Genomic DNA, 26916 nt, shown 5'->3' on the forward strand with positions numbered 1-26916 from the left:
AATATGATAGTTACGTTTTAATATTCTACGTTTGAAATATTATGTTTCTTCTCAAAGCTGCAAATCTCATTTACATTACCTGGTCAAAGACTTCTTGACATAAATTATTTATGCTATTAATTCAGTTAGTTAAGGATATACTTTAAATGATATGACATTTAATCAACCAACGATACAACATATATCGATTTAATATTAAGATATCTAAACATAATGAGACGACAAGATCAATACTCAACATACAATTTAATTTTAATACAATTTCTTTCATAAATATTGATACAATAATATTGAATCAATGTCATGTCACTTGGCTTACTTTATTTACTTATTACTTAACTCTTTTAGTACCTATACGTCACTCATTAAACTCGTATATATTTTGTATGCATCGAATTATTGAGAATAGAATTCACAGAGTTCAACTCTTGTGCATGAACTGAGGATTTCTCTATTAAGTTTACTTGGATATGATTATATTTTTGTTCTCTAATTATCATTTGTTTTCATTTTTTTTCTATTACATATGATTTTCATTAAATCACAACTCTAGTTGGCATTTCACATCACCCGCAATTGATTAGTTGCTTTCTAATCCAACAAAATTAATATGGAAAGAAATAAATGGCAACCGATAAATATTCCAACATTATGTATTACGCTGAAGATTAAGCCAATCCCACTACTACAAAACTGAATTTCTTTGACAGAATGCTTTTTCACATGATCATGTATGTGTCAAAGTTTTGTGACAAATATATTATTTTGCTGATGTCGCAAACACAATCCTTTCAAAATCTTTAGAGGCCTTGAAATTTTGATTATCTATAAGAGAATAGTTACAAAATTCTGTCACTAATAGTAAGTTAAGTGATTCTTGATAGAATACTATCAAAACATTTATATAAAATCTCACATTTTAATATTTTACAAAAATGTGTTTTAAATATTTTCATTTTTTTGACATAATTCTATCAATGAACTTTCTTTTTAAATTTTTAATTCCACTTAGGCATTGAAAATGACATAGTTTTAAAAGATTTCAATGACTTAACTGATGTGAATATATCTTTAATAAGTCAACGACAAAATTCTATCAAATAAAATTCATCACCTTATCAGATAAACAAAGGCCTGCTCAACCAATAAGAATTTGCCATCTAAAGAGTTTAATGGGTCTTTCAAAAAGCCTGACTTGAGTCTGAGCTTGAGTATTTCAGGTCTAATCTAATAAGCAAGTTTATAAATTATAAATTTATGAAATACAATGAAAAAGGTTTAAAAAAAAAAGAAAAATGTTTTAAAAAATTAAAGTATAAATATGAGGTTTTACAATTAAAATATCAAATAGTGGCAAAATGAGCGCCCAAAAAGTGCGGCAAATTAAAATTATTCAAAATTTATCTCTTCAATCCCTTTTTTTTTTTTATTTTAGAGGGAAAATTTTTTTATGTACCACTGAAATAAAATTAACCCAAAAACATTCTGTAATTGAAAGCTTGGAACGAATTTCACGCCTCTCGCCTTCTCTTTCACGCATTTCGCATTCCATTTTCGCATTAACACATAAAAGGAGACACAAATGGAATAATTAGAGAGAGGGATGACCGGATGAGATTCCATTTATTGTTTGGTTATAAAATAATTGAGTGTTTTTTTTTTTTTGTTAACTTAAAAATACGTATTTTTTTGTATTTGATATTTAATAGAAAGTTGAAAGTAAAATCAAATCCATTTGTAATATAAGTTCACTTCATTCATAAAATTAAACATATAGAATAAAATTTATAAATGTTACTTATACAAATACATATTACTATTCAAAATAATAAAAATTTTGCATTGGAAACAATTTTGAAAAAAAAAATAAAAGTTTTTAATGGAGAAAGGAATTGTGGAGGGAAAGTTTGATAGAAGATGCACACTAGCTAGTTTTGGAATTATACCGTCAGGCGTCAGTCATTTTATAAAAAAAAATGGAAATAATTTGATCAGCCACCCGAGCTTTACTTCAGTGATGCATGTATATTCTAAGCTTCATGACATCATATTAAAAACGTATTGCTAAGGTAATTTGAAATTCGTTTTATCCAATGAATGTTACATTTACTGGTATGTTTAATATTTTGTTTTGGTTAAAAATTTTGCTATCTAACAGCTAATAACTGAATTTGACTCATTTTTATGTAAATTTTATAGACCCACCGATTCACCATTTTTATGTTATAATCATTGTAGGCATGTTATTTTTAAATTATGACTCCATGTGAAACCAAAATTTAAATTTCACCATCTTTTATAGAGTTTGGTTATGATAATCAAATAATACAATAAACAAACACAAGGCAAAAAAATTTACGTGGTTCGACGTATTAATTAATATGTCTACATCCATGGGTGGTGATACCGATAAGCCACTATATAATGAAAAAGTGTACAAATAATAATAAGCTCTCAGATGCACCAAAAAATTCAACATTATGTATTACATGCTCTGTCATACCCTCCGCCCACAACAAACTCTCTCACCCTCCGAAGCCTGATTAATTCCCCAATCCCTGCCGGCAAGTATCTTAAAGAATCAGTCCCCTCATTGTGTAAATACATCAGCTTTCTTAACTTCCCAATCCCTCGAGGTAATTCTCTAAGATTTTCACAATCATCAACGTTTAAACGTTCTAAATTATATAACTCACACAACGTCTCGGGTAATTTTTCTATCTTCTTTTGACCTTTCAAATTAAGGTATTTCAAATGTAACAATTTTTCTATATTTGTTGGAATTTCCTTGATGAAATTCTTACACAACCACGGTTCACATACCTTTAATTTTAATGTCCTTAAACAAGTTAATTTATCAAATAATTGAGGTAGAACTTCACTAGACCATGAATATTCATCACTTTTAACTAAGAGGCTACGCAATCCTCGCAATCCTGTAACATTACCCCAAATGGAGATCGGAACCGAAGCCCCCCTACGTAGAGTTAACAGTAAATGGATTTTTTTCTCCCCGAAAGAGCTAATAGCTAACTCTTCACCACTATGAATTTCTACTGTTAAACATTCATTACTACATAAATATTGGGCAAAGTCGTGCACGATATCGTGCATTTTGCAATTAGAGATTTCACCATCATCACCTTTGTCAAAATCCTGAAAGAATGAATGGCTAGCTAAGATGTTGAAATACTCTTCACCAATATCCTCCATCTCTTTGGCTCCTTTCTCACTAAGATAACCTTGTGCCATCCATAGTTCAATTAACTTATGCTTCTGTATTTCATAGTCTTTCGGAAAGACGGCACAATATGAGAAACAACGCTTTACCTTGGAGGGTAATTCTTTGTAACTCAACAATAGAGGGGCTAAAAGGCCTTTCTCAATTGCTTCTAGTTCCCATATCTCACTCTCTAAGATATTTTGCCATTCTTTTTCAGTGTTTTTAGACCGCAAGAGACTAGCAATTGTCTTTGCAGCTAAAGGTAAGCCCTTGCACTTTTTTACAATTTCTCTACCAATTTTTTCTAAATTTTCACGTTTTCCTATGGTCTTACCAGAAATTGCCAACGACTGAAACACCGACCAGCATTCCATTTCAGACAATACATTGACAGAGATAACATGAGTTGATCCCATAATACGGGCAACTGTTTCTTTACGTGTGGTAATTAAAATTTTACTTCCATGGAGACTATTCTTTAAACATTTGTAGAATGGTTCCCACTTATAGTAATCTTCATTCCACACGTCGTCTAAGACAAGAAGAAATTTCTTCCCGGCAACACATTCTTGAATATGTTGCATGAGAGATTGAAACTCTACAAGGTCTTTGGCAGAACCTGGCTTCAGAGACTCAATGATTGCTCTGGCGATCCTGAACTCATCAAATGGCTCTGACACACAGACCCATGTTCTTTTCTCAAAATTTCTTTCAACATCACCGTTGTTGTAGGCAAATTGAGCAAGAGTAGTTTTGCCTATTCCCCCCATCCCAACAAGTGAGATGATAGAGGGGCCTTTCTGTTCTTTACTACCCTCACATAACAACCTATCAACGAGTTCGTTCTTCTCTTTTTCTCTACCAAATATCTCGGACTCATCAATTGAGGAGATACTTGGTACTCGTTGATCCGCTCTCTCATTAGTAACATTCACAACAAAACCAAACATGTCTTTCTGTTTGGCAATATCATCAAGAGTTTCGTTGATTTCTTTTATCTTCAGAGCAATGTCACGACGTAAGACAAGTGGTTTGCAGGCAAAGCAAGATGCAGTAGGAAAGAAGGAACATACCTTCTTCTTAGGCACTCCGTCGATCTGCAGTTTGAGCCTTGCAGTGTTCCACTCACCCAACACGTCTTCCATGTCGTAACATGTGCATCTGAGTTGATCGAGCCAGAGTCTGACAGTTTCCTCCTTCACTTGCCTTTTCTCTGCATCATGGAGCACAGCTTCAATGACGCGGAGACTGCTGGTCAGCTTCTTCACTTCCTTTCCGACACCCGTTACTAGCCTCACTTGTTCCTTCGCCTCTTCAACAGCCATTGAAGTCAGCTGCTCCAAGATAGGGGAAAGGATCGCATCAACCATGGTGAAAAAGAAAAAAGAGAGAGAGAAGAAATTGATGGTGAATTGTTGCAAATGTAAGTAGCTAATGCTGAAAGAAATGAAGGAGCTGATAATGTGGTGAAAATGTTGCCGTATTCTTTCAATTCTTATAGTACTGCAAGCAAAATTCTAATTTAGAAATATTTCATTTCAGCCCCTTGTGAAAGAAGCTACGGTTATTATTATTACTTTTTTTTTTTAATAACAGCAAAGAGTGAAAATGACGTACAGTTGTGGACAGGAAAAAATAAATTGTTAGGTCCTACATCGGCGATTCAGGCGGTATATGAAGAAACTGACAAAGTTTTCTATGATCTCTTTTTAAATAATTGAACAAGTTGTTAGATAATATTTTTGATCGTGTCGTCATATTGAGATTTGGAAGCATTTGCTTTACAATCACCTATGAACTTGATATTTTTTAGATTGTTTGATCTGAATTATAAGTGTTTTATTAGCTTAGAAACACCTTGACCATCTCTTTCTTATTTTCTTCTTCTTCTTTTTTTTTTTTTTTTTAATTTGACTCGTTTGCATAACTAGTTGAAAGGAAAGAATGAACATACTAATAAACTAGGAAAACGCTGCCACATAATATTCTAAGATTCATATGGAACCACTTTATTTAGATTTTTTCATTTTAGCAGATGTCTGATTGTGGGAGTTTAGAGTTTAATCTCTAACTTTGCTTGTGAAGTGTGAAAAATCAAATAATCTTTTCAACTCGTTTTTCAACAAAACTAGATCACAATTCATCATCAGTTATTTCTCATTATGTATAAAATGATCAATCTGGAGCTGGATATTCACATATTTTTCTATTTCTAATCATCTCAAAATATATAATATGAACTTTTAAAAAAAAATAATCAAATTGTAATAAAGTGACATAAATATTAAAAAATAAAAGAAAAAGTCAAAAATGTAATGTGGAAAAAAGACAAAACCTTTTTGTTTGTTCTATTCATGGCATCATCTAAATATGAGAAATGATGGGTTGATTGTCATTGTGAACAACCATATAATTGCAAGACGTGAATGCCATCAAAGTTATAATAATTCATGGACCCATGCATCCTCTGTTTGTCTAATACCATCAAAGTTATAATAACGTGTGATTCTCAAATTCATTGTCAAGTGATTTGAACGTTTTAACGGACAGCGCTTACTTTTCTTTTTGAAGGAGCACTGAAGATTCCTGGAAGTTGCCTGCAGTTCAAATATTTTCTACAGACGAAAACCGTCAATAATTTCCAAACTTAGAAGATATTTATAATTTTCCCATAACCCACCAAAAACTTTTTCATTTAGTGTAATTTTGTAATTTTCTTAGATGATACTTAAAACTGCTAATATCTTCTAATTATTGTTTTAAAAATCTAAATAATTGTATGCCCAATTAACGGATCAGTAGTCTCAGTTCGACATATTTATTTAAAAAAAAAAAAAGAAATACACAGTTGTTTGATGACTCTGGAATTGAACATCAGGAAATAAAGAGAAAAAATAACACACTTTATGACGATCATTGCGGATGGCATAACAGATGTAAGTATTTATTGCCAATTAATTGGCATTCTTATTATCAAGTAATTGTTTTAGACTCGAATTCAAAAGCTCAGCTCTGCTCTGCTCTGCCCTTCGGTAATCCCCCTGTTCAAAAAATAATATTGTTTTAAAAATCTCAATAACAACATGCCCAATCGATCACACAACGACTTTGTTGAAATTGAAACATTATTGGGAAATTAATGAAGAGTAGAGAGCAATTAGAGAACTTTAATATTCTCTAAAAATATATATTTTACCTCATGTTTATAAAATAAAAAATTTACAACAAAAAAAAAACATAATGGTTAAAAAAAAATCTAATTTGTTAAGAGTTTTTTCATTATGATACTTTTTTTTCACTCTCATTCAATGTCTTTACTTTTTCAAATAAAAAATCAACAATGTTTTTGTTTTTTCATATCTAAACACTATTTTAGAAACAATCAAATAAACATATTCTTATTTTCACTTGAAAACTAATTACTTCTAATTTATAAAATAAAAATAAAAATATCATGTGAAAAACAATACCGAGCACACTCTTAATATTTAAGCTTTACATAAATTAAAATATTATGTGTCACTCATTTATTAAATAATAAATTAAATTATTTATTATTTAATTTTTTACTTTTCTATTCTTTCAAAATTCTAACATAAATAATGAATTAAAGAAATATCTTTTAAAGGGAGCTGGTAAGTAATTTACAACCCTTCAAAGTTATGTGAACAGAAATAATAAGTGGCGGGATCTACATGAATTTTGGTGGAACTGTAAATTACTTAACAAAATCCTATTTTAAAATGATTGTGCCATGTCTTTATCCGAGTTTAAGCTTTATCATTGCCAACCCGGGCCTTATCCGAGTTGAAGCTTTATCATTGCCATGTATTTTCACTATTCATATATGTAGGGCCTTATCTTTCTTTTTAATTTTTTGACCGGTGTGGACTGGAAATATTGTCAGGTCCTACATCCGCAATTCACGCGGTGCATGAACTTGACAAAGTTGTTGTATAATATATGTTGTCTCTTTTCAATAATTGAACGAGTTGTTGTATAATATACGGGTCTTACTATGGTTAGTATGTAACGGCCCATGACGTGACAAATAATTTACTAAGAATACACCATGTGTAAAAATTTTTAATGATTTGATAACTGCCTCCTCGTATCCAAATCGGTAACAGAATTCAATTATTATTAATTGGTAAAAAGATTCTTTTTACCCATTATTATTAATCGGTTGCAGATGATTTACTGAAATTACAGTTACGTTTTGACTGTAAAGTTTGAAAAATCAAATAATCTTTATTATTAGTTTTGCAATAATAATAAACAACAAATCATTATTAATTATTTCTTATTTATTATGTATAAATTGATCTATCCAGAATTGGATATTTATATATTCTTCTATATCCTAATCATTTTGAAATTTAATAGAAATTAAAAAAAAAATCAATTTGTAATAAAGTGTCATAGATATTAAAGAATGAAAATGGAAAGTCAAAATTGTAATGCTCAAAAAAGACAAAACCTTTTTCTTTTTTTTTTTTTCTTTTCACGGCATACAAATTTGTCACAGGTAATGGAATTTATAGCCCACAAAGAGAATTTTGTTCGACAAATGATATGAGAATGTCGGGTGAAACGTGTGAACATTTTATTGCGAAACTGCCTTACGATTGCAGCATGTGAACACTTGAATTTCTTTTTGACAAAGCATAATGATAACTTACATGTACTGCAATATTGCATGAAGTGATGAAGATTCCAGGAAGTAGCCTTAGCTGCAGTTCAAATACTTTTCTTTTGGACAAAACCCACCCACCAAAAACTTTTTTTCATTTAGTGCAACTTTAATTTGTAGTTTTCTTAGAACCGCCAATATCTTCTAATTATTGTTATAAAAATCCCAGTTGCGGGCCCAATTAACAAATCAGTAACCTCAGTTAGACATATTAAAAAAAAAAAATCACACAGTGGTTTGATGACTTTGTAATTTATATACATCAGGAAATGAAGAGAAAAAGGAACACGCTGATGACCATCATTGCAGAAAATATAACATATGAGCTGTTAAGGGGTTTGGAAGCTGTAGGCACAGAGCTGGTAAAATTTGACACGACTTAATTATCCGATAAGAACACAACACAAATAAATGAGTATGGGTCATCGAATTTAGCACGATTATTAAATGGGTTGGGTCTGAGTCGACACAATTTTTTTTCGTGTTGGGTTAGGGTTAAAGTTTTTGACCCATTTAACCAATCAATGATCCGATTATATTTTCTATTTTAAAATAATTTGTAGGTTCTTATTATAAAAACTCAAATATTAAAGATGATTCTCTTTTTTATTTTTTGAAAAGATGAATAAAAACACAATATTTTATTTATAAAATTTTATGTACATTTAGAGCTTCAATAATGTAAATGTGTAAAATATTAGTGCACAAGTATATTTTATAATATCGATATATGATATTATTTATATATATAATTAAAATTTCAATAGTGTAAATGTGTAATATTTTGGTAGATATGTACATTTTATAATATCAATAAATTTTGTATGTATTTATGTATGTATGACAGTGTGTAAATGTTTGATATAAATTTTGATTAATATATAGATCTTAAGTGGGTTATTGGGCAACCCGATTATTTTTTCGTGTCGGGTTAGGTTGACCTAAATTTAACACGACACGAACATGACCCGATAACATGTTTTGCCAGCTCTAGATGTAGCCTTTAGTTGGCTTAGGGAGATATAGTTTGTAATTATGGTTTAAAAGTTACTAAGGAGATTTTCATTTATTCCATGTACAATAGTTTAATGAAAAATTTATCACAATTTTATTATTTTTGTTAAAATTATTACTTAAAAGTAATGTCCATCGAACGTGTGGGTGTCAATAGTTTTTCAAAACTATTGCTTTAAAAATCTCAGTAGTTGAACATGCCCAATTGGTCAGTCTCAAAGTTTGACGTATTACAAAAACGATCAACCGTACAAGAGTTCGATGATTATGCATAATTGAACATTTGCAAACGAAGAGCAGAGCACAATGAGAAAGCATAACTAACCATATAATTTTGTTCCTTTTTGGCACCATTTCTGAGTCTTTGTCCCCTCATCGGTTTCATCTCAGGACTAATGCTTGAAGTAATGAGATATCTAATCTGTAAATTCCAAGCTCCTGATAGTTACTATCTTGTTCTGAATCAGGTACTATCTGTGAATGATATTACTCTGCATTTCTAACTGTCTAATACTAATTCTTTGATCCAACATTTGAGATGTTGAAGTGAACCCAAGAACTTCAAGCATTAGAAGCAACTATGTCTAATTAAACTGCGAATAAAATCAATCAAACAATACGGAACGGATCAGCAACACTAAAAACACACACAATTCCTGCTCTGCCCTGACCCCTCACGAACGTAGTTCCTCTGCTAAAAAATATTGCTTTGAAAATCTCACTAGCCTATGCATGCCCTGCAAACCAGTGGTTTGATGACTTTGTAATTGAACATTAGAATACGAAGTATAGAGAACAATGGGAAAACGTAATTAACTAACCAATCTGATTCCTCTGATCGCTTTCATCCAAGGACTGTCATCTGTCTTCCCATCTTTCATTCTGCAAGACACTTCACTGGGCAAAAGAATATGTTTTTCTTGAAAAGTTTGCTGAAAATGGAAAGTTTCTTCCAGGGCAGAAATCAGAGAAAGCAACACATATGTGCCCATCACAGCCGAGGGTGTCCTAGAAAAGTATTTTGCAGCAAACTTATCATACTTATCAAGCATCCAGTAATTTCTAATTTAAAAAGTGAATAAATTAGGTATCTAGCTAATCCATAAATGCAAGATATTAAAACTCTTGACAATGACATAAAACTTTTTGTACTTCTTAAGTAGATTCCAGTTCTTCTTGTTCTGAGATTACCAAAAGCATTATAGCAGACGAAACCAAGCCAGCCTAGTTTCCAGTATGGAGCCACCGTTTAGTGCTTCGCTTCCCAATCAGTAAAGGCAACAGCCCTATGCTATGCTAGCCTTTCTGTCTGAGTTGGCCCATTTACACAATTACACCCTTATGAACACAATGCCTTTTTGGTCATCCATCAGACAAGGTTGAAAAAGGAACTAAAACTGAACAGTAGAACAGATTACCTGGAGGTGATGGTATATGCAGCCGTTTGAGGTCTCCTAAAAGACTTCTCCTGATCCCTTGAAAGTTATGATTTAAGACATTAGGTCTGCACTTGCTCCCTTTCTGTAAACTTTCATTTAAAATTGGTCAATTTCAGTAAGTGAGCCTTGAAAAGTCATCAAACAGCTTAAAAGCCAAATGAGTTTGGACTTGTGATTGGTATAATGGTTAAAAGAATATAGTAAGCAATCCCCACTCAAAGCCAAAGTAAGTAAAAGAATATGCTAATTAACCTCAATCGACATCAACTTAATTTTGATCGGCGACCAAAGCCTTAGTGGTCTCCTCAATACCACCCCTGGTAAATAGAATGGGATCTGCACCAGCTGCTACCACCTGAATGAGTACCAAATAAGCAACACAAACCTAGCATAATTGTTAATATTAATCCAAGGCATCTATATTTGTACAAATTTTAGTAACATGATGTTACCAATATTCACACCTTTAGCATTCAGAACTCGCTCTAGAACAATTACTGTGGCCGGTCCTATTGCAGACGATAAATTTGATCTTTGAAGCGGCCTTCCTTTTACCAACCTAGCTCCGAATAAATTTTTCGACATGCCTTGAAAATCTGTAATATTTTATCCAAATAAAGTATATATCAAGTATTCAAAAATGGGCCGGGTGTAAAAAAATTATGTGACGTTAAATTCAATGGGTCCGTACAAATTTAGTAACCACTAACACTTATCTTGTTCTTATTACTCCACAGAATGATCAAGGCTAACATTCAATGACACAATCACATAAACTTGTGCTTGTGGCTGCAAAATGTTTATATGGTTAAACTAACATAAATTTTGTATTACATGCCCAAAAAATATGTTTCAGTTTAACATATCAAAAAAGAGGAAAAAAAATCACGGAGTGCTGTGCTGACATTGTAATTTAATATCAATGAAGAGAAAATGTAACATACTTATGACCATCAAAGCAGATGATGTAGTAGATGAGTATTTTGCAGCAAGCTTAACATACTTATCAAGTGATTAGTAAATTGTATTTTAAAAAGTAATTTTGGAAGTCATTAGATATCTTATCTGTAAATTCAAACTACTGAGCCCTAATAATTACATAACACTTGTTCCACTTCTTAGTGAGATTCTAGTTCTTCTTCTCAGATTACCAATAATAAAAGAGCAGACGAAAGAGACATGTGAGGGGAAGGTTTCATTCACAACCTTGTCATTACTTGGTTTTTAACTTGCAGAAGAAGCCAAAGCTGAAGAACTGAAATTAAAAAAATAAAAAGTAAAAATTTAAAGAAAAATGATTAATGAGATAGAATTAGTGTTGGCGAAAATCCATCTCTATGTTTTTCACACAGTGGGAATTGTGGGGAGGAAAATTAATTGCTTTCTTGTTCTAAATCAGATACTATCTGTGAATGATATAACTCAATACCCCACTTCATGCAAGCTTTGATATATTATTCCTTCCTGCGATATATCCACTGCTAATTGTTTTATCAAAAAGTTGGTGTACTGAAGTGAACCCAATAACTTCTAGCTAGAAGCAACAATGTCCAATTAAACCGCTAATGCAAGCAATCAAACAGCAAGGAAAGGATCAACAACACAAAAAGCACACACAGGGCACAAAGATTTACATGATATGTCCACGGGTGGTGATGCTGGTATCCACGATACGCGTGATGAAAACAAGTGCGTATATATAAAGAACACCACCTGTCTCCTCACAATAACCCTCTAGAATACAAGCACAAATGAAAATAAGCCAATTCCTGCTCTGCACTGCCCTCATGTACGTAATTCCTCTGCTAAGAAATATCGCCTTAAAATCTCGGTAGCATATGCATGCATGCCCACCAATCAGTTAGACATGTGAAATTATCAACCACACAGCAAATCAGCAAATCAGTGTTTTCATGAATTTGTAATTGAACATCAGAACATGAAGAGTACAGAGCAATGGGAAAAACTAATTAACTAACCAAAGAATTTTAAATCCAAATAATATAATTAACGTGTGAAAGCAAGGTTGAAGCCCACCTTAGAAGTTTCTGTCTATAAAGGCCAATAAATCTCCTGCTATCTGCTTGCTTATATCTTCATGTATTTCCATACACCTTTTACTCTACTCTGTTGTTCAACCTTCCTTGGTTTTATGTATCTATTTTATGTGTATTGAGAAGGCTAGTTACTAGGTGTCAACTCTTCTCTTTAAAAGATAATGTTTTGACAAATGGAAAGAAAGACACCCACGGCCAACTACCAAATCCAAGGCAAAATTGGTCTTCCCGATTGAGTGAGCGAGCCCTGAAACTTCATCATCTAGCTTAAAAGCCAAATGAATGTAGTCTTGTGATTGGTGTAATTGGTTTTAAAGAAACTAGCATGAATCGCCACTCAAAGCCAGTAAATAGAGTCGAAGAAGATGCTAATGTACCACAGCTAACATAAACATAATTTGATCAGCCGAATGACTACCAAATGAAAAATCAACATAAACTTAACATAACCGTTAGGATTTAATCCAAGCCATACATATCGGTAGACATGTTAGCAACATGATGTTACCAATCTTTAACACCTTTAGCATTCAAACCTTGCTCAAGGACAACTGCTGTGGTCCGGTGCTGCAGGCCAAAAATTTGATCTTTGAAGCAACCTCACTCACCTACCTAGCTGCAAAAAAATTTTTTGAAATGCCTTGAAAACCTGTAACATTATATCCGAATAATTATCACATAACTTGTGCTTGTAACGTAATGCGATTGCAGTGCAGTCGTTAAGTGTACACTTATCTGGCCATTTCGTCGGAACAAATTCTTTTGCTTCTCTCAAAATGTGCATAATAAATAGTAATATGAACAAATACCTATTCATGAGTGTTGAGATATTTTTGCATATCTTTTTTTTTAAGGACTAAAAGTGATAAATGGAGAATGGAATTGAGCAGGGAAAGTTTGGTAGAAGATGCACACACTAGTTGTGGAATTATACCGTTAGTCATTTTATTAAAAAAAATAAAATAAAAATAAAAACCTCGTTGAATGATTATTTGCTAGGATTAGAAAAATTTATGTGATAAGCAAAACGAGATGAAACCACAATCTCGTTTATAAATATTAATGTACCTCAATTTTTTAAACCAACTTTAATTTTGTGATCCTTGATGTGTTTTTCGACAATATCGAGCCATTTGGGTCTGTGTAATAAGTGGTTAGTATTATATTTATTATTTGGCTCGTAAGCCAAATGGGGTTGTTGTTTAGGTTTGAATGACAAAGCGACAAGGAAAAGCGAGAAGGAGAGGAGAAGAAGAGAGATCATGAAGAGCTTTTGACTGAAATTTGTGGGTTTGTTGGAAGCAGGTGGTGAAGATGACGATGAAGCTGCAGCCATTTGATTGAATTTTGCTTCACGTCTTTGTTGAAAGTTGAAATATTTGTTTTGAGTCGACATTTTGTTTTAAGATTGCATGGCAGCACGTTGAGCGTTGTCAAATTGTTTTCTTATGTGTAGGTATTTTATTTTCACTCGCATTTGATGCGCGTGGGTAGATTTATTAAATGCACTTCATTTTTTTTTATTAAGATGAAAATGTTTCTCAGTTGTCAAATTATGCTCTTGTTATCTTATATAACAAGGTACACTTGTCACCCATTTCCAACTCTCTCACAAATTTCCACGGCCATTAGATTTTTATTAAACAACTGTTATTTACTTTATATTTGTTATCTTATTATGCAAGATAACAAAACCCATCAAATTATAAATAAAATATTTTACACTACACAAAAATTTACACTACATAGGAATAAGGTTTTTGAAATAATAATAAAAAGTACAAGTAAATAAAATATACTTATTTAAGCTAAACACTACATAAAAAGTTTTTTTTATATTCTAATCTCTCTCTCTCTCTCTCTCTCTCTATATATATATATATATGTGTGTGTGTGTGCGTGTGTGTGTGTGTGCAATCTAGGTATTTCTTTAAGTTCTTTTTTAAAAAAATTGGAGAGTGGATTAAATTTAAATTGATTTTTTTTTTAGCTCATACCTCCGCTAAAATTCAAAATCTATTAGCTAACTAAATAAAAGTAACTAAGGTGGCGTTTGTTTTTTAACTTAATGACTTAAAGTGACTTAACTTAATTAATTAAGTTAATTAGAGGTGTTTGTTTTTATAACTTAATGAGACTTTTTAGATAATTTTGACTTAATAAAATAAGCCAATTTTTTTGGCTTTTTACTTAATGGAGAAATCTGAATTAAGTCAATTACTTGCTAATGTCAAAAATATCCTTGTTTTATAATTTATTTTTCATGTCTATCCCAAAACTCACCTATAGATATTTACCGCACATAAAAATATCCATGTTTTTTTCTTTCTTATATTATATATGATAAAATTTGAAATTTATGGTATTTTATATATTAAAATTCTAAAATAATTATGTATTCACTTGAATATAGTTTTACTTATAAATGTTAAAATATTGTGGTATTTAATATATTATTTATTTGACATTCAAATTTAACAAGGATACAAATGTAAAAGTACATATTTTCAGCTTTTTAAGTTGAAAAAAACAAACAACTTAATACTTATTTTTCGAGATTCAGACGAAAAAACAAACATATTATTCAGATTCAGACATTCAGACCTATTCAGAATTCAGACTAATTCAGGTCTATTCAGATTTCAGACAAAAAAACAAACGCCACCTAAGTCATTGAGAGTATAATTTAGACACTAATAGATAGTTGAAAATTAATATAGATTAGTTGATTGGTTGCTTTCTAATCCAACAAAATTAATATAGAAAGAAATAAATGACGACCGATAAATATTCCAACATTATGTATTGCGCCGAAGATTAATCTCCCTACTACAAAACTGAATTTCTTTGCCAGAATGCTTTTTCACGTGGTCATGTATGTATCAAAGTTTTGTGACAAATATATTATTTTGCTGATGTGGCAAACACAATCGTTTCAAAACCTTAGAGGTCTTTCTATAAGAGAATAGTTGCAAAATTCTGTCACAAATAGTAAGTTAAGTGATTTTTGACATAATACTATCAAAAGGTTTAAGTAAAATCTCACTTTTTAATATTTTACAAAAATGTGTTTTAAATATTTTAATTTTGTTTGACATAATTTTATCAATGAACTTTTTTTTTAAAATTTGTAATTCCACGTAGGCATTGAAAAATGACATAATTTTAAAAGATTTCAATGACTTAACTGATGTGAATATGACTTTAAAAAGTCAATGATAAAATTCTATCAATCAAAATTTACTATTTTAATTATCTTAGATTGCCAAGTTTGCCACCTCATCATATTAAAAAGGCATGCTCAACCAATAAGAATGAGTGCTGCTAGGTAGCGAGAGGAACGAGAGAATGACGAGAGAAACAACATCCTCTTCTATCGTTTCACTTCTCGTTCCTCTCGCTAAAGAATGAATAAAAAATAATAAAGAAAGACTGCTTTTATCATTTCGTGCAGAGAGAAATTTTAGCATTTTGTCTCCAACCCTCACTCTTCCTCTCTCCCTCACCAGCTTCTCTCCCTGACGCTTCCAGAAGCTCCGTCACGGATTCCGGCGTGCCTCACGCTTCCAGATCCCTCACGGCTTCCTTTCGGCGTGCCTCACGCTTCCAGAAGCTCCCTCACGGCTACCGGCGTGCCTCACGCTTCCAGATCCCTCACGGCTAAAGTTCTCGGCTAAAGTTCTTGATTACCTTTGCTTCGTACAAAAAGGGAAGGCTTTGCACTAGTAATTTTTTTTTTTCTCGGCTAAAGTTCTTTAACGAAGGGGAAGGCTTTGCACTAGTAGTTTTTTTTCTCGGCTTTGCACTAGCAAAGACATTCTCTCGATCATTTCTCACCTTATGTAAGCGGCCCCTCTCTCTCCCTATTCCTCTAAAGTTATTCATATTTCCTAAATTCCATTTTTCTCTTTTCTTCCCCATTTTTTTTCTATGTATATATCTCTGAATATGCTGAATTACTCGATAGTTTAATTTTTCCATTTTTTTTTTACAGCAGTAGATTTTTTAAAATCCTCCTGATAAATTATTAAATGAAGCATTTTTTTTTAATTTTCGAATAGAAATGTAAAATTAATGTGAATTTGGCTTAGTCATACTTAGTTAGCATTGTTAATTGCAGGATCACCATTGGTTTGAGCAGCGATATTATGAATTACTTGACCACTTTCGATCTTCGGATGGACCTATTTTTTTGAGGATTTGTGGTGAATATACTTGCGATGGCATACCAAATGATTATCTTGGTGTAAGTTTTAATTGTATCCTTAACTAATATAATTAAAAAAAAAAGAACATTCATGGTTATTGTTGAGTGGCTAGAATAGTTTGAGGAATATTTGGACACATGTATCATTGGGCAGGTTCTGGCAAAGAAGTTTGGAGCAGCTGTGGTTTCACTTGAACATCGTTCCTATGGGAAGAGCTCACCATTTAAATCATTATCGACAGAAAATTTGAAATATCTTTCATCTAAGCAGGCACTCTTTAATGGTAGCTTGCAATTATGTATGTGGAACAGGATGTAGAGTCTTGATCATCTTTCTGTTGGCTACTAATTCTTATTTCATGGCAAGACTTCATTTGTTCGCAAGTGGCGTTGCTAAATGGAGTCTCTTTAGTTTTATATTCTTTATCTCCTCTCGTTTGTGGATAATTTGTATAATTGTAATATTTACCAAAATCTTAATTCCATTAAACAAAAACAACACAATAACCGAACATTTTGTTTGATTTTTTAATTTGCCACTTTTTCTAACTTAAATTTCAATTCTGAAAGTTCAAAGATAAATCTAACTGAAATAATAATGAAAATAATCGAAACAAATATAAATCAAACATCAATTGTTGTCTTCATTACATTATTGATGTAACAATTGTTAAAAATAAATAATATTGAAATAAATTTTGCATATCATAACATAACCCACAACAAAATTCACAACATAAACACCAAAGTTAAAATAAAACAAAATTCATAACATAACCCGCAACAATTTACTAAATTCCAGAAGCTTAAATTACAACAAGATCCAGCAACAACACCAAAAGAAAAAAAAAACTTAACTTCCACAATACACTTAAATTCCACGCCAGATCTTTCACATAACAAAAAATTAAAACAAAAAGAACTTAACTTCCACAATACACTTAAATTCTACGCCAGATCTTTCACATAACAAAAAATTAAAATAAAAAGAACAAGCTGAAAAAGCCCACTGCTCACTTAATCTTTGCCGAGAGAGCCGAGAGAGGGGAAGATGGAGGAGGTCGTGAAGCTGCGTGAGAAGAAGCCTGAAAGTGAAGCTGCGTGAGAACTGACGAAATGGAGGAAAATGAAAGTGAAAGAGAAAAATGAAAGTGAAAGAGAGAGGAAAGTTTTGGGGGAAAATGAAAAAGTCAAGGACAGAGGAAAGTGAAATCGTGGGGAAGTGAAAAAGTGAAAGAGGGAGCAAAGCATTCCAACGCCATTTGTTTATTCATTTGATCATTTCTTTTATTTTTTTTATGTTTAAAGAGTGAGAGGAAATGAGAAGAGAAACGACAGGAAAGATTGCCGTTTTGGTCGTCCTTCTCTCATCCCTCTCGCTACTTAGCATTTTCCAATAAGAATTTGCCATCTATAATGTTCGGTGGGTCTTTCGAAAATCTTGGCTCGAGTTTGAAATTGAGTGTTTCAGGTTGGACTCAGCCTAATGTCACGGACCGCAATCGTGGCACCCAAGATATGCGCTTGTACGCTAGTGTCGATGATGGTTGTGCTGATTGTTGGAGACGTGCTTCAGGAATGTGTGTGTGGGGAATACAATGCCCTAGACCCTTTGGAGTTCAGGCAGGCCGACCCGGTTGAGTTTGGGGAGCTTGTCGCTAGTCGAGGACTTAATGCTGAAGAGGGGTCTAGGAAAATCCTGACGCACACTGGTTGGGAACTGAAGCCGTTCTCCTGACGAGCCCACGGTAGGGCGAAACCAGTCGACATTGTGCCGCTTCCACTAGGCTTACTCTCGTAGTATGGGATGCGGGAGTGCCGCACGGGCTCGAAACCTCTCGTCCCGTGACAAATGGTATCAGAGCCGCGCTTGTCATCTCTCGAAGCCCTCGTTGCGAGCTCGCCAAGCACTCCAATGCCGCACCACGCAGGTCCCCACCCTTTTGGGCGCAAGGGTCGACAAGCGGGACGAACAGGCGGGTTCTCACACCCCCAAGCGTTCGCACTAAGTGGACAGTGTCTGCACGCGGGTCCTCTCCCCGGATTGAGGACGAGTAGGCCGGGAGTTCATGGGTGAGATTGGCAAGTCGATCTTCACGTTTTCGCGCGGAAGTGCACATTTGCGAGGCGTACTCTTCATGCACGAGGACGTGCATGGTCATGGCGGTGGGAGAATGTCACGGACCGCAATCGTGGCACCCAAGATATGCGCTTGTACGCTAGTGTCGATGATGGTTGTGCTGATTGTTGGAGACGTGCTTCAGGAATGTGTGTGTGGGGAATACAATGCCCTAGACCCTTTGGAGTTCAGGCAGGCCGACCCAGTTGAGTTTGGGGAGCTTGTCGCTAGTCGAGGACTTAATGTTGAAGAGGGGTCTAGGAAAATCCTTACGCACACTGGTTGGGAACTGAAGCCGTTCTCCTGACGATCCCACGGCAGGGCGAAACCAATCGACATTGTGCCGCTTCCACTAGGCTTACTCTCGTAGTATGGGATGCGGAAGTGCCGCACGGGCTCGAAACCTCTCGTCCCGTGACACTAAGCTCAGTGAAAAAAACCCAATAAGTGCTCAAAAAATAAAAGAATATATATATTTTTTATTTTAATTTGAAATACACTTTTAATATTTGTTTAACCTATCCATAACATATATTTAAAGTTTTAAATTTTAATTAACTTTCAATACGTAATCTAATAAGAAAGCTTAGAAATTATAAATTTATAAAATATAATGAAAAAGGTTTAAAAAAATTAAAGTATAAACCTAGGGATGGCAATGGGGCAGATATGGGTTGGATCTACTCTGCTCCAAATCCAAATCCATAATAAAAATTAAGATCCGTATCTGCTCCAGATCTGTTATGAATCCATATTTTTCGCTCCATATCCAGATCCAAAAGAGAAATAAATATCTATATCTGCTCCAAATCCGAAAAAAAATTAATATCCAAATCTGCTCTAGATCCGTCATGAATTCTAAAATTCCGTAATAAAAAAGTAATAATTTTTTAGATTGAAAATTGAAGGCTAAAATGTATTGATAACAAATAAATTATATAATTTTTCTCAAAAATATAATAAATATTGTAGCTTATACTTCTACACCAAAACAACAAATAAGAAAGATAATAAAATATCATTCAGAAGTAATTGCAGGAGTAAGATCAATATAATATTCTATTGTCTCCTTCATCATTCTAGTATCCACGATATACCTACCTCCATTCCTACAACATTAGATAATGACATATAAATTAAATATAATTTATATTCAGTTCTTTATTATTTTTATTATGACCATATTTGACTAAATATATGAATATCTATATTCCTTAAAAATTATTTGGCCAATATGATAAAATAAATTACCAGGTTATATTACTTGGATTGCCATTTGAATATTGCATGTACATGCTTTGAGGCTGGCTGACCTTTAAATTTACAAAACTAACCTTTAAGTTTTAAGAGTTTAAATTCATGGTAAATACTACTAATATGCTATGAATAAAATTTATTATCATTATCATTCCACAATTATTAAGAAACTTTTAAAATAAAATAAAAGTAAAAGATGAGTGGATATGGATATGGATTTAGATATTAAGATAGATCCATATCTGCTCCAGATCCGTCTTAGATTCGTACATCGATATCCAAATCCGATCCAAATCCATTTTAAACCGACCCAAATCCGATCCGATTGGATTTGGATCACATGGATCTTGGATCAAATCCAATCCATTGCCATCCCTATATAAACCTGAGGTTTTACAATTAAAATATCAAATAGTGGCAGATTGGGCGCCCAAAAAGTGCGCCAAATCAAAATAATTCAAAATTCTTATCTTCAATCCCCCTTTTATTTTATGTGCCGCTGAAATAAAATTAACACAAAAACATTCTGAAATTGAAAGGTTGGAACGAATCTCACGCCTCTCGCCTTCTCTTTCTCGCATTTCGCCTTCCTCTTTGACTCATTGGCTCTCTATCTCTCTCTCTCTCTCAAAGTGACGTAAAAAAATTATTTTTCTTGATCTAGTCCTCAGAAATAAGCCGTTTACTTTACTTTGTTCTTTGTTCATTATAAATTTAATCACGCTTTCTACATTATAATTTACGGTCTCTGTTTACTTTTATTAAAAATTATGATATATGAATGATAATATTCGCTTGTTTGCATAATTGTCTTCGATATTGACTGTGTTTACAAGATTTTTTTGGTTGCAATCTTTCTTATTGAGATTGTTTAACTAGTCGCGATTGCAATTTTAACAAGATTTAATGAATGTTAAAATTTAAATAACAATTTAAAATTTGTACACCAGGTGTTTGTTATAATGCCATGTGTTATTTTCAATAGATTTTTTTTTAACATGTAGTATAGGCTTGTCAATGTTTTATAACATTCATTAAATCTAATTCTCATGATGAAATTAGAATAGGTTAATTGGCCTAAACCTAAATACTATGTAATATTTACTTTTAAAAGACCTATGGCATTAGATTCAACTTGCTAAGATATTGGAGAAGTGTTGATGCAATTTTCTGTCATGCCTGCGGATTCAACTTGCTAAGGTTTTGGTTATGCCTTCAGGTTCAAGCATTGTTGCTGATTATGTGAGCTGTTGAGATTTTAGTATTGAGCACGGCTGCTTTAGATTCAATTTGAGCAAATGTAATTGTTCCTTTTAAAGCGATGTAATTGGCGTCGGGAGAGGATTGTAATCTCCAATGATTTATGGTTCTGGCAAAAAGAAATTTTCTTTACGTTAACCTGCGATAAAAATGTATGTAATTTTTTATGATATCAGCAAACATTCAATAACAGAATAGTTGAAATATTTTTAAATTGCATTGTGGTTTTTAAAAATATTTAATGGATAAAAATGATTTTATAATCGTAAGGGAACTACAAAAATAAGGGTTGTTGGTAATTGAAAAGAACAAATTAATTATTTTAAGATTAATAATAATAATAATAATAATAATAATAATAATAATAATAATAATAATAATAATAATATTACCTAAATTTTTGACGTAAATTAAACTCAAAAAAAATTAATCAGCATAAAATGTCATGTAAGCATAAAACTTATTTGCCATCTCAAATGCCATGTTTGCAAATTGAGATGCGATGTCATTTGCCACGTCAGATTCCATGTAAATAAAGAATTGTAACACAATTCCTTGACAGAAATATTTTGTCATTAATTGTTTAATTTTCTGTAGCTACATTCTTACAAGGACTTTTTGGACGGAATAAATTATGTCAATGACATGATCTGTGACAAAATTATTCTGTCAAAAAACCCAATTTTGTAGCGGTTCCAAATAACAATTTAGTTTCTTTCCTTCTAGTTTTGTCAATAATTGATTCTGTTCATGGTTAAAATAAATTCTTTACTTCTCTAAAATTGTGCATAATTTCCCCACTTATAAAATTGTTAAGATATTTATGCCTTTTTTTTTTTCTTTGAGGACTGAAAGTCATTAATTATTTGGTTGGAAAATTGGACAGGAATAGAGAAATAAAAGGAGAAACAAATGGAATAATAAGAGAGAGGAATGAGATTCTATTTATTGTTTTGTTATAAGTACAAGTACCGGAAATCAAACATGAGAAAATAATTGAGTGTTTTTTTTTTTGTTAACATAAAAATACGTATTTTTGGTATTTGATATTTAATAGAAAATTCAAAGTAAAATCAAATCCATTTGTAATATAAGTCGCTTCATTCATAAAATAAACGTATAGAATAAATTTTATAAATGTTACTTATACAAATGCATACTACTATTCAAAATAATAAAAATTTTGCATTGGAAACAATTTTGAAAAAAATAAATAAAAGTTTTTAATGGAGAAAGGAATAGAGCAGGGAAAGTTTGGTAGAACATGCACCCTAGTTTTGGAATTATGCCGTCAGTCATTTTATAAATAATAATAATAATAATAATTTGATCAGCCACCAGAGCTTTACTTCAGTGATTTTCTCAAACGGTCCTCAGAACCTTATCATGATGCATGTATATTCTAAGCTTCATGACATCATTTTAAAAAAGTTTTGCTAAGGTAATTTGAAATTTGTTTTATTAAATGAATGTTACATTTACTGGTATGTTTAATAGTTTGTGGGTAATTATTTATTTTGTTTTGGATAAAAATTTTGCTATCGAACAAACTAATAACTGAACTTGACTTATTTTTATATAAATTTTATGTTATGATCATTGTAGGTATGTTATTTTAAAATTATGACCTCATGTAAAACAAAAATTTTTAATTTCACTATTTTTTATAGAGTTTGGTTATGATAATTAAATAATGTGATAAACACATACAAGGCAAAAAAATTTACGTGGTTCGACATATTAATTAATATGCCTACATCCACGGGTAGTAATACGGATAATCCACTATGTAATGAAAAATTGTACAAATAATAGTAAGCTCTCAGATGCAAATAAAACGAAAAGAAACACCAATCTTAACACTCTAAACCAATCAACCCCCAGCAGCTGATCAGCGTCGCAAGAGCTCTTTCTGTCATGTGCTTTTCCTTATTCATTCTCTTTACAAACACGAGGCTCACAAAAAACAAAACAAACAAATTGCTGAATACTGAAAACATACATAGCAGATTAAAAAAGCACGCGCCGCGCCAGTCCCCCAATTCCTTCTCTGCTACGCCATTTACGTAATTCCTTTTTGGCTGAAAAATATCGCTTTCTCCACCAAAACAAATGAATCAGTTAGACAAATATATCTAATTATAATGGTTTGGTGACGTAATTATATCTAATCATAATTTTATATATATATATAAATATAAACAATTGGACATGCATCAGCAAATTAATGAAGAAGAGTAGAAGAGAGCAAATGAGAAGGAAAGCATATGCAATTACTAACCAGAGTTAATTTGATTCCTTTCCTTGTTGGCTCTGTTCACTGTTGGACTAGACGTTTCATCTCATGCACTCTCACGTCTGTCTGTTTTCGATCCGCTCTTAATTAATTGGCTGAAAATGAAAAGTTTCTTTAATATTTCATTAAGCAGAGAGCAAAGGAATTGACGACGCACTTATAATAATTAATTTCCAAATTGGATTAATAAAAATAACAACTAATTAATTTTTTTTAAGTAAAATAGGAGATCTAGAAAGAAAGAAGTTACCCGTGGCCGGGGGTGATTGTAATTGACTAATTGCAGCCGCGCGCTTTCAGCGGAGATTTTGAGAATGTGGCGTATGTTAGGCCAGTCCTCTCCTGTCTCCTTTCTGCAACGTTCTTCTAAAATAGGACATCCCGAAATCCGCAATTCCTGCAGTGTTGTCTTCTGAAGAAGGTGATCGGGCAGTGCTTTTAATTTACGGCAATTCCAAATAGTCAAGGAAGAAAGACGTGGCATGATTATGATTTCTCCCTTTATTGCAGTCACGAAATCCCACTCTTCCAGTTCGCTCATACCCCAAAATCTGAGCAGTTTCAATTTGGGAAAGGCAATAACTGAGGAGCCATCCGTATCACTTTCTACTCCCAGAAATTCATTACCCACTCTTTTCACACTATCCATTCCTTGAATATCAAGATCTTCAAGGGACTGCAATTTTCCCAAAGGAGGCAAATGCTCGCAATTTCTGGACTCGTAAATACTTAAAACCCTTAAATTGGTTAGTGACGTGATCCAATTTATGGGAACAACATTCCTCCGGCCTCTGTATTCAGAAATCTGTAATTCCTTTAAATTAGGAGGTGGTCCCAAGGCTTCAAGAAGCCGTTCATCTTCATCCTCCTCATTCTCCCTCCTCCCAGCTTGTTCTTCATCTCCACCTCTTATATGATCAAAATCAAGTTCCAAATCAAAGAGATATTTCTTTTTCTCAAGTTCAGCCCTTCTAGCCTCCCCCGCATCTGACACACCACCCAGCCCACGTATACTACATTGTCGACGGAGGTTAAGCTTTTTAAGAGACTCAAGGCTACATGCTCCGTCATACCCTCCGCCCACAACAAACTCTCTCACTTCCCGAAGCGTGATTAATTCCCCAATCCCTACCGGCAAGTATCTTAAAGATTCAGTCCCCCCATTGTGTAAATACATCAGCTTTCTTAACTTCCCAATCCCTTGAGGTAATTCTCTAAGATTTTGACAACAACTAACATTTAAACGTTCTAAATTATACAACTCACACAATGTCTCGGGTAATTTTTTTATCTCCATTTGACCGCACAAACTAAGGTATTTCAGATGTATCAATTTTTCTATATTTGTTGGAATTTCTTTGATGCAATTATAACCCCCATGCCTCTCTAATGTTAATGCCCTTAAACAAGTTAGTTTGTCAAATAATTGAGGTAAAACTTTGCTAGACCATGAATAATCACCACCTTCAACCAAGAGGCTACGCAATCGTCTCATTCTCTTAACATTATTCCAAACATTATCCCAAATGGCTATCGGGACTGAAGTCCCCCCGTCTATAGTTAACATTAAATGAAGAACTTTTTTCTGCTCAAAGGAACTCATAATTGACTCTTGACCACCATGAATTTTCACTGTTAAACATTCATTCCTGCATATAAATTGGGCAAGGTCGTGCACTAAATCGTGCATTTTGCACTCATAGACTTTACCATCACCATCTCTTTCGAACTCTTGAAAAAATGAACTACTAGCTAAAATGTTGAAATACTCTTCACCTATGTCCTCCATCTCTTTGTTTCCTTTCTCATTAAGGTAACCTTGAGCCATCCATAGTTCAATTAACTTATACTTCCGTATTTCAAGGTCTTTCGGAAAAACAGCACAATATGAGAAACAATGTTTTACCTTAGAGGGCAATTCATTGTAACTCAACAACAGAGGGGCCAATAGACCTCTCTCAACCACTTCGTGATCCCATATCTCACTCTTTAAAATATTTTTCCATTCTTCTTCAGTGTTTTTGGACCTTAAAAGACTACCAATGGTCTTTACAGCTAAAGGTAAGCCCTTGCATTTTCCTACAATTTCTCGACCAATTTTTTTTAAATTCTCACATCCCTCCATGGACTTGCCGAAAAATGCTATTGACTCAAATATTGACCAGCATTCCTTTTCAAACAAAACAGCAATTGGGATAATGTCAGTTGATTTCATAATATGGGCAGTTGTTTCATCACGTGTAGTAATTAAAATTTTACTTCCGTGGAAACCATTTTTTAAACAATTGTAGAATGGTTCCCATTTAGAGTCATCTTTATTCCACACGTCGTCTAAGACAAGAAGAAATTTCTTGCCTTCAACACATCCTTGAACATGTTGCATGAGAGATTCAAACTCTACAAGGTCTTTGGCGGAACCTGGCTTCAGAGCCTCAATGATTGCTCTAGCAATTCTGAACACATCAAACGGGTCTGACACACTGACCCATATTCTTTTCTCAAAATGTTTTTTAACATCATCGTTGTTGTAGGCTAATTGAGCAAGAGTAGTTTTGCCTATGCCCCCCATCCCAACAAGTGAGATGACACAGGGGCCTTTCTGCTCTTCATTACTCTCACATAACAGCCTATTAACGAGTTCGTTCTTCTGTGTTTCTCTACCAAATATCTCGGACTCATCAATTGAGGAGATACTTGGTACTCGTTGATCCGCTCTCTCATTACTCTTAATAACATTCACAGCAAAACCAAACACGTCTTTCTGTTTGGCAATATCATCAAGAGTTTCATTGATGTCTTTCACCTTGAGAGCAATGCGACGACGTAAAAAAATTGGTTTGCAGCCAAAGCAAGAGGCAGCAGGAAAGAAGGAACATACCTTCTTCTTAGGAACGAGAGCTTCATTCTCATGGTCATCCACTCCATTGATTTGCAGTTTGAGCGTTGCAGTGTTCCATTCACCCAAGACATCTTCCATGTCGTAACATGCGCATCTGAGTCGATCGAGCCAGAGTCTGACAGTTTCCTCCTTTATTTGCTTTTTCTCAGCATCATGGAGCACAGCTTGAATGGTTTGGAGTTTGGCGGTCAGCTTCTCCGCTTCCTTTCCGACGCCCGTTACCAGCCTCACTTGTTCCTTTCCCTCATCGACAGCCATTGAAGTCAGCTGCTCCAAGAGAGGGGAAATGATAGCATCAACCATGGTGAAATTGATGACGAGTGATTGCAAGAATAATTTATGCTGAAAGAAATTTAGGAGCTTATAATGAATTAATCATGTTGTGATGTGAAAAGGCGTGCAGCCATCTTCGTTCAATTATTATAGTGCATGAAAAAGCAAAACCCAATGAG

At 33.2% G+C, this 26916-nt stretch overlaps 2 protein-coding genes across 2 annotated transcripts; both read right to left on the bottom strand.

Moving 5' to 3' along the window:
* Positions 1-2478: 2478 nt before the first annotated feature.
* Positions 2479-4593, bottom strand: LOC112098177 (putative disease resistance RPP13-like protein 1). The gene is made up of 2 exons (XM_024183819.1): positions 3144-4593; positions 2479-2732 (listed from the first exon to the last, which is right to left on the bottom strand). The coding sequence occupies exons 1-2, from the start codon at positions 4591-4593 to the stop codon at positions 2479-2481; spliced, it is 1704 nt and encodes a 567-aa protein (XP_024039587.1).
* A 19171-nt stretch (positions 4594-23764) lies between these two features.
* Positions 23765-26457, bottom strand: LOC112098178 (putative disease resistance protein RGA3). Its single transcript, XM_024183820.1, has one exon. It carries the CDS (start codon positions 26132-26134, stop codon positions 23765-23767), a length of 2370 nt encoding a protein of 789 aa, XP_024039588.1. The 5' UTR covers positions 26135-26457.
* Between the last annotated feature and the right edge of the window lie 459 nt (positions 26458-26916).

Source organism: Citrus clementina, unplaced genomic scaffold, assembly GCF_000493195.1.
Source record: "Citrus clementina cultivar Clemenules unplaced genomic scaffold, Citrus_clementina_v1.0 scaffold_5, whole genome shotgun sequence".
Lineage (NCBI taxonomy): Eukaryota > Viridiplantae > Streptophyta > Magnoliopsida > Sapindales > Rutaceae > Citrus > Citrus x clementina.

What these genes read in the sequence shown, in the direction of transcription:
- LOC112098177 (XM_024183819.1), bottom strand. Translation starts at nt 4,593, where the DNA reads ATGGTTGATGCGATCCTTTCCCCTATCTTGGAGCAGCTGACTTCAATG. An exon ending in CTTTCAGGATTTTGACAAAG is followed by an intron (nt 2,733 to 3,143) that starts GTGATGATGGTG and finishes TTAATTTGAAAG; the next exon opens with GTCAAAAGAAGATAGAAAAA.
- LOC112098178 (XM_024183820.1), bottom strand. Translation starts at nt 26,134, where the DNA reads ATGGGGGGCATAGGCAAAACTACTCTTGCTCAATTAGCCTACAACAAC.